The 9,317-nt window shown below is 47.4% G+C and overlaps 1 protein-coding gene across 1 annotated transcript; it reads right to left on the minus strand.

The window, feature by feature from the left end:
* Nucleotides 1-4,183: 4,183 nt before the first annotated feature.
* On the minus strand, nucleotides 4,184-9,098 carry ccdc177 (coiled-coil domain containing 177). The gene is made up of 2 exons (XM_024143214.2): nucleotides 8,990-9,098; nucleotides 4,184-7,283 (listed from the first exon to the last, which is right to left on the minus strand). Exons 1-2 carry the CDS (start codon nucleotides 9,023-9,025, stop codon nucleotides 4,281-4,283), a joined length of 3,039 nt encoding a protein of 1,012 aa, XP_023998982.1. The 5' UTR covers nucleotides 9,026-9,098; the 3' UTR covers nucleotides 4,184-4,280.
* Nucleotides 9,099-9,317: the final 219 nt, after the last annotated feature.

The following is a 9,317-nucleotide window of genomic DNA, read 5'->3' on the forward strand; positions in this document are numbered from 1 at the left end:
AAGATTTATTTTCTAGCGAGTAGAATCAGGGACAGGATAATATGTCATATTCTACAGTAGAATCAGGGACAGGTAGATTCTATACTGCAGTAGAATCAGGGACCAGGTAGATGTCTATATTGCAGTAGAATCAGGGACCAGGTACATTCATATACTGCACGAGATTCAGGAACCAGGTAGATTATATTTACAGTAGAATTCAGGGACCAGGTAGGATTTCTATACTGCAGTAGAATCATGGGACCATGCTAGATTTCGTATACTGCAGTAGAATCAGGACCAGGTAGGCATTATATTCTACCAGTAGATTCAGGGACCAGGTATATTCGATTACTGCAGTAGAATCAGCGGCAGGTAGATTCTATACTGCAGTAGAATTCAGGGACCATGTAGCATTATATTCTCAGTTAGAAATCAGGTCCAGGTAGATTATATTCTACAGTAGATATCAGGGCCAGGTAGATTCTATACTGCGCAGTAGAATCAGGTCCAGGTAGATTCTATACTGCAGTAGAATCAGGGTCCAGGTAGATTCTATACTGCAGTAGAATCAGGGACCAGGTAAGATTATATCTACGTGAGAACAGGGTTCCTCTCCGATGCCTCATCAGCAGCTGGCTGGGTTGTGTCTGTGCTGACATCACTCTGAGTGATGTCCACGTTTCTCTGCCACAGCTGCTTCGTCAGCGGTTGGTTTAGTCGGCTCGGGCCGCACGGTGAAGACAGGATAGAAGTACAGCCAAGGGCTCCAAGTAACAGCACACTACACATTAGAAAAAAGGGTTCCAAAATGGTCTTTGCTGCCCCCATAGAGAGACTCTTTTTGATTCCAGGTAGAACCCTTTTGCGGTTCCGGGTAAACCTCTTTTTGGGTTCCACGTAGAACCCTCTCTGGAAAGGGTTCTACCTGGAACCAAAAAAGGGTTCTTCAAAGGGTTTATCCTATGGGGACAGCCGCAGAACCCTTTTAGATCTAGATAGCACCTTTTTTCTAAGAGTGTACGCACACAGTTTCTCCATCTGCATCACAACATCACAAACGAGTCCCTGGTCTGCTTCGGGCGCTCTCCAGATCACTCACTTGTACTTCCTTTCCCTTTCTGTCTGATTCTCTCTCCCCCCAAGAAGAGAAGGGCTCCGTTAAAAGGCAGCCAATGTGGCTAGTTGTCATGGAGTTGTGCTTCCCGGGGCAACAATGGGTCTTTTCATTCCAACAGCACAAGCTGTCAGTTGGGTAGATCTGATAAAGAGGGAGCCTAGAAGGGGCTGTGGGGAACACTCTGATCCACGAATATACTATGTCCCAAACTGTTGGTTTATAATCCACAAGAGCAGATCTTTTCCAAGTCCACCTACAGACACTATTTTATTCTCTCCTCTTTCTTCTTCATTGATTTGCATATTATAAAGTGTACTATTTGGCTTTAAGATAATATTCTAACAATACAAAGGAATGATTCTGATTTCATCAAATACAAATGGGTGAGGAATTAAGAGGAAAGGGTCATCATAGGACAGGAGATACCATTCCTTATGAGAACAGATTGTATCATAGGACAGGAGATACCATTCCTTATGAGGAGACAGATTTCATCATAGGACAGGAGATACCATTCCTTATGAGAGACAGATGTTATCATAGACAGGAGAAACATCTGTCTCTCATAAGGAATGGTATCCCTTGTCGATGAGAACATTGTCTCTCATAAGGAATGTCATAGGACAGGGATACCATTCCTTATGAGAAGACAAGATGTTATCATAGGACAGGAGATACCATTCCTTATGAGAGCAGATGTTATCATAGGACAGGAGATACCATTCCTTATGAGAGACAGATGTTATCACAGGACAGGAGATACCATCCTTATGAGAGACAGATGTATCATAGGACAGGAGATACCATTCCTTTTGATGAGACAGATGTTATCATAGGACAGGAGATACCATTCCTTATGAGAGACAGATGTTATCACGGACAGGAGATACCATTCCTTATGAGAGACAGATGTTATCATAGGACAGGAGATACCATTCCTTATGATAGACAGATGTTATCATAGGACAGGAGATACCATTCCTTATGAGGGAAGCAGATGTTATTATAGGACAGGAGATACATTCCTATGAAGACAGATTTATCATAGGACAGAGATACCATTGCTTATGAGAGAACAGATGTTATCATAGGACAGAGATACCATTCCTTATGAGAGACAGTATGTTATCATAGGACAGGGAGATACCATTCCTTATGATGACAGATGTTATCATAGGACAGGAGATACCATTCTTTATGATAGACAGATGTTATCAATAGACAGAGAATACCATTCCTTATGATAGACAGATGTCATCATAGGACAGGAGAATACCATTCCTTATGATGAGACAGATTTAGTCACAGGACAGGAGATACCTTCCTTATGAAGACAGATGTTATCATAGGACAGGAGATACCATTCCTTATGAGAGACAGATGTCATCATAGGACAGGAGATACCATTCCTTATGAGAGACAGATGTTATCACAGGACAGGAGATACCATTCCTTATGATAGACAGATGTTTATCACAGGACAGGAGATACCATTCCTTATGAGAGACAGATGTTATCATAGGACAGGAGATACCATTCCTTATGATAGACAGATGTCATCATAGGACAGGGAGATACCATTCCTTAGTATGAGGACAGATGTTATCATAGGACAGGAGATACCATTCCTTATGATAGACAGATGTCGTCATAGGACAGGAGATGCCATTCCTTATGATAGACAGATGTTATCATAGGACAGGGGATACCATTCCTTATGATAGACAGATGTTATCATAGGACAGGAGATACCATTCCTTATGATAGACAGATGTTATCATAGGACAGGAGTACCATTCCTTATGAGAGACAGATGTCATCATAGGACAGGAGATACCATTCCTTATGATAGACAGATGTCATCATAGGACAGGAGATACCATTCCTTATGATAGACAGATGTTATAGGACAGGAGATACCATTCCTTATGATAGACAAGATGTTATCACAGGACAGGAGATACCATTCCTTATGAAGAGACATATGTTTTTTAAAGCTGTGCAGCATTGAAGCTAGTTAGGAGGCTATAAGCAGTCAGAGACCACTATGATGACACACCAAATGATGACCACCAATCAGAGACCACTATGATGACACACCAAATGATGACCACCAATCAGAGACCACTATGATGACACACCAATCAGAGACCACTATGATGACACACCAAATGATGACCACCAATCAGAGACCACTATGATGACACACCAAATGATGACCACCAATCAGAGAACCACTATTGATGCACACCAAATGATGACCCACCAATTCAGAGGACCACTATGATGACACACCAATGATGACCACCATCAGGACCACTATGAACACACCAAATGTGTTGGAAGGATCCTTTTTGACTTCTTCGAATGCCTCTTAAGGGAAAAGTAATCCAAAAATAATCAGATTACGTTACTGAGTTTGGTAATCCAAAGTTATTTTGCACAGGTAGCTAGCAACTGTAACGAATTACATTTACACAAGTAACTTGTCTACCCTGGCTATAGCATAGCACATGGTAACCAGTAGTAACCAGTAATCCAGGTGTATAAGCAGTTAGATACCAGTAGTCCAGGTTTGTTAACTAGTAGTTACCAGTAGTTACCACTAACCAGTAGTCCAGGTTATTAACTAATAGTTACCACTAACAGAGTCCAGGTTTAACTAGTAGTTACCAGTAGTTACCCCTAACCAGTAGTCCAGGTTGTTAACTAGTAGTTACCAGTAGTTACCACTAACCAGGTAGTCCAGGTTGTTAACTAGTAGTTACCAGTAGTTACCACTAACCAGTAGTCCAGGGTATTAACTAGTAGTTACCAGTAGTTACCAACTAACCAGTAGTCCAGGGTATTAACTAGTACAGTTACCACTACCTACGTCTCAGGGTATTAACTAGTAGTTACCATAGTTACCACTACCAGTAGTATCCACGTAATTAACTATAGTTACAGTAGTACCATAACCCAGTGTCCAGAGGTAGTAACCATAGATTACCAGTATTTCCGTTAGTAAACCAGTAATCTAACCAGTATATCCAGTAGTCCAGGGTAGTCAGTAGTTACCATGAACCAGTATCCAGGGTAGTCAGTAGTTACCATGTAACAGTAGTCCAGGGTATTAACTAGTAGTAACCAGTAGTTACCACTAACCAGTAGTTCACCAGTAGCATGAAGGTGTGCCTCATCACTTGTCATCCAGGCTGGCTTTGAACTGGAACTGAGCCTCCAGATCCATCTTATCAAAGGTCCTCATGTTGGTCTCCTCCCTGACCCGGTCCCGTACGTGGAAGGAGGCACGGGCGGTAGAGCGAGCGCTCTCCAGCACGGCTCTCTTCTCCCTGAAGATCTGCTCACTCTTCTCCAGCTTCCTCTCGATGGACTGCAGGAGCTCCGTCCTCCTGGCTTGCTCCTCCCCTTCCACACGCTGTCTGTTGAGTCGTTGTAGTCTCTCCTTCTCCTGCCTGCTCTGTACTGCTCTCTGGGCTTTCTCCTTGGCTTTCTCCTCTGCCACCAGAGCTGCCTGCTGGGCCCGTCTCTCTGCTTCCTTGGCCCGGGCCTCCACCTGCTGTTGCTGCTGTTTCTCCCTCTTCTCCGCAGACCTCCTTGCCTTCTGAATCTGCTGCTCCTCCCTCTTAGCCTTCTCCTTCAGCTCCTTGTCTCTCCTCTCTACGATCTGTTCATAGTTTTCCAGGGAACGGCTCAGCTTCTCCTCCGCAGCCTTCCGTGCCTCCTCCCGCTCCTCCTCCTCTCTCCGGGCGATCTCCCTGATCAGGGCTGCGTGGCGCCTCCTCTCGGCCCGGTTCAGTCCCCGGCGCTCCTCGTGGGCCTGGTGCTCCTTCTCCTGCTTCTTCAGCTCGGCAATGGTAAGTTTCTCCTTGAGGAGGAGCTGCTCCTGCTCCAGCACTGCAGCCCTGTCCTCCTCCAGAGCCTTGAGGTTCTGCTCCTGCTGTTCCTTCTTCTGTTTCTCCTCCCTGGCAGTCTGCTGGAGCCTCTGCTGCCTACTGCGCTCTTGCAGCTCCGCCAGCTCCCTCCACCGCTCCTCGCTCTCCGCCACCTGACGCAGCTTAGCGGCCGACGACTCTCTCTCCTGCTGGCTGAGCCGGCGCTGGCGGTGGGACACCTGGGACTGCCACGCCCGCTGGCACTGCAGCACCGCCCGCTGCTTCTCCCGGTCCTCCCGCTCCCGCTGCAGGTCCCCCAGGCGCTTCTCGCTGTCCCACTGCAGGTGAGCCACGTATCGCGTCTGGCTCATGATGTCCTCCTCCTGGTACCGGGCCAGCATCAGAGCAGCGATCTTCCTGTCCCGCTCCGGAACCGCCTTCAGCCCCCGCCGCCGCACCTCCTTGACGATACGCTCCACCTTCTGGGTGGTCTGGAGGGAGTGGCTGAGGTCCCCCAGGCTAAGGCTCCTCCCCATCAAMGAGTTGAAGGTGGCCAGGGTGCGGGCACGGGGGGAGGAGGACTTGGCCCAGTGGTCTCTGGGTCCATCCCAGCTGTAGGAGGAGGAGGCGCCGGACTCCTCTCCAGAGGAGGTGCAGGTGGTGGTAGAGTTGGTGGTGGAGGTGGAGATGGTATCCATCCTCCTTTGTAGGGACTCAAGGGAGTGGCTCTTCCCTCTGCCCTTTGGAGTGGACACAGGGTGGCCGTTGTGGTGAGGGAACGGCCCTCCGAGACCCCCTGTGATGCCGTTGAGAGCTGCTGTAGTCGGGGTGACTGGGCTCTGCACGGAACTCTTGAACATGGTGGATGTCATGGAGGTGGTTGTTCTGGGGAAGCAGGAGGGTTTGGAGGCTGATCTGGGGAAGGTGTTGGAGGCTTTCGGTGTGGTGGCGGTGGTGCTGCTGGGGATCTTTCTGACCACTGGAGGTGGACCTGAGACAGGGCGGGGTGCCTTGGTTAGTTCTGAGGATTTAGGACGTTTATCAGAACCAAAACCACAGTCCAGACCTTTAGAGGATGAGGACACAGAGCCGAATGAGCTGGTTTTAGAGGACTGCAGAGAGCTACTTTTAGCTAGAGGATTTGTACTAGTTTTATTAATGCTTGGACCTGGTGTTGTAGTAGCAGCTTTAGAGGTCTGTTCTCTACTACTGGGGGAAGGTTTAGATTTAGTAGGACTAGAGGCCACAGGGCCCGGTTTAGATAGCTGAGTTAAGCTGGGTGTGACTGGTGCTCTGTGCTGTTCCTCTGTAGATGATGCAGCATGTCCGTTGACTGCAGCCTGAAGGATTCTCCTCTTATCTTCCCTCGTGATCCTCTCTCTCTCCTCCCGGCATGCTCTCAGCTTGGCGTGCCTGTCCTTCTCATAGACCTCAAACATGCCCGTCGCCACGCGCATGGACCGTCCCGGGGCCTCACGGGCGAAGTCTGACAACGGGCGCGACAAGATCTCCACGGGTTTGACCCCGCAGCGAGCGCAGGCCTCCAAGGAGCGGGGGCTGGTCAGGACGTAACGGCTTCCCTCTGCCACCGGGGTGTCAAAGTTATACAGGTCCAGATGCAGCTTGGGGGATGGTTTACTGGGCTCTGGGTCGCTGCTTGGAGGCTGGAGGTCTTGAGGTAGAGGGTTCGGAGCTTGACTGCTATCTGAAAGGGGGGTTGCTGCCTCCAGACTGACCGGAGGGCTCTGTAGCTGGGTGTGTGGACTGGGAGGCTGGCAGTCTGGAGGGGCAAGGGGAGGAACCTGAAGCTGCCTGTCCAGAGGGCCCTGAAGCTGGGGCTGGGTGTGTGGACTGGGAGGCTGGAAGTCTGGAGGGCTTGGAGAATGAAGCTGCCTGTCAGTAGGGCCCTGAAGCTGGGGCTGGGTGTTTGGACTGGCCTCCTGTGCAACAGGGGGAGGAGCTACCATCCTCTCCCCCAGCCCAGCAGAGTGTATGGGTGTGGTCTCTGCATCACTGCCACCCACACCCTCACACTCCTCTGTTGCTTTCCCATCAGCCTGGTCTGGTAGTCTGGTGGGTGCAGAGGCCTGGTCTGGTAGTCTGGTGGGTGCAGAGGCCTGGTCTGGTAGTCTGGCGGGTGCAGGGGCCTGGTCTGGTAGTCTGGTGGGTGCAGAGGCCTGGTCTGGTAGTCTGGCGGGTGCAGAGGCCTGGTCTGGTAGTCTGGCTGGTGCAGAGGCCACCGGCAGGGCCTCCATCTGTTTCCCCTTGGTCTGGTCCTCTGGCTCAGACGGGTCAACCATAGCTGGCTAATATTAGAACAAGAGAGGAAGGGAGGGAGGGAATTAATGTAGAGGAATGGGGTGAATAGACGAGAGAATTTAAGCAGCAGGATCATATCAGGCCATCTCTGTCCTACTCTGTCCAGGGCTTAATCTGTCTGTATGTCTGTCTGTATGTCTGTCTGTGTGGGTGAGGGAATATCTAGTAACATATTTTACATGCATGGATGATGCTTCGGCTGCATACATTCATACATTCTCTTTCATGATTCACAATATGCTGATTATGCTCCAGTAGAGGCCTTTTGTCTTCAGGGGATTTTAAATTAACCAACAACAAGAAGTAATGGAATTATCCTACGACGATGGGGGCAGCTGTTCATTTATATGAATTATTTTACATGGCTATGAACAAGCACAGGATGCCTGCTGCAATGCACATGTCATACACAGGCCGAACACATAGCCGAACAGACCCTTATTACAGACCGAACAGACCCTTATTACAGACCGAACAGACCCTTATTACAGACCGAACAGACCCTTATTACAGACCGAACAGACCCTTATTACAGACCTAACAGACCCTTATTACAGACCTAACAGACCCTTCTTACAGACTGTTATTTCCACATCCCAATTAAATGTGCATTACGTAGAATAGAATAGAGCCGTATAATAAAATAAAAAAATTAAGATACTATAAATAATACTATTTTATTACTTATTCATAAGTCATTCATAGGCCTACACACATCAAACATTGTGTATTACCATGTTAAAGCTGATCTATAATAAGTTATGTCTGCAGGCCTACGTCTACCAAAACAACTCCTGTCARATCGCATCAACAGATAATCAACACAGATGACACATCTCACCCTAAACCGAGATAGTCCCCCCCCCCAGATTAAAAGAATGATCAGTAATATGTATAGGCTATAGCCTACTGGCTGAAACAAACCTGCCACTTTGACGATTGTTTCCTAAACCGATGCTTTCTAGTTCCAAATGAGTGCGTTTAGTCCCCTCCGCACCCTGCATACTACCAGGTGACGGAGGAATTACTCTGTGCGATGACAGACCCAGAGATGGAAGATCACAGACGTCACCGCGACCTCTGAGCGACGCGACACAGACGCGGTCTTTCTCCGTCTGTTACAGAGGGCCGTTCTTGATGACACGACTCGACGCAGTCTTTCAACTCTTCGTGTTTACATTTATCGGCAGCTTCTATTATTTTTTTGTATTTTTTTTTTTTAAACCGCAAATAGCTAGGCTATATTCTGTTGGTCGGTCTTTGCTTAGWCTCTGTGCTAGGCTGGTGTGCTTAGTCTCCACCTGCTGTTCTGCGCTCTCCCGCATCTCTCCATCCCTTCATCTCATCTCTTCATCCGATACTATAGCCCCGCCTGCTCCTGCTGCTGCTTGTGACAATATGGTTAAAAAAATATTGTGCAATGGCACTGCAATGCAATCCCCCCTTCTCCCTTTGTCTGCTCATCTTACATTATAAKACGACAATATTATAATATTACTGCAATAATAGAATAATATTTGATTATRTCCAAAACATAGCAGTATTGCATTTATTCTCTATTTTGCAGCAATATAACTAAAGGCCTATGTAGGCCATATGAAGCCTATAATTGAAAACGATTGACCACTAGGATTTTTATACAATGTTATATTTCCTAGGCTTTAGCAGAAAACAAATCGAAAACAGTTGTTACCTTATTAAAGATCCCGAAAGCTTCCAGAAAATACATGTTTATTATTCAAGCTATTAATAGACAGGATGCTGTGTTCAACGTTCTAATTCTGTGGTATTTTATCCATCTGCCAGCTAGCCATCTGCCATAGACAGTATATATCTGCCAGTGGGCTTCCGTGGGGGTGGCCAAGACTGTAATGAACCAATATAGCCACCAGGGGATGCTGTAAGCTCATTGTATTAGCTTTTACAACGCTGTAATTTACAATACCTTCAGAAAGAATTCATACCCTTTAACTTATTCCACATTTTGTTACGTTACAGCCTGAATTCAAAATGGATTAAAT

Source organism: Salvelinus sp. IW2-2015, unplaced genomic scaffold (genome assembly GCF_002910315.2).
Source record: "Salvelinus sp. IW2-2015 unplaced genomic scaffold, ASM291031v2 Un_scaffold3758, whole genome shotgun sequence".
Lineage (NCBI taxonomy): Eukaryota > Metazoa > Chordata > Actinopteri > Salmoniformes > Salmonidae > Salvelinus > Salvelinus sp. IW2-2015.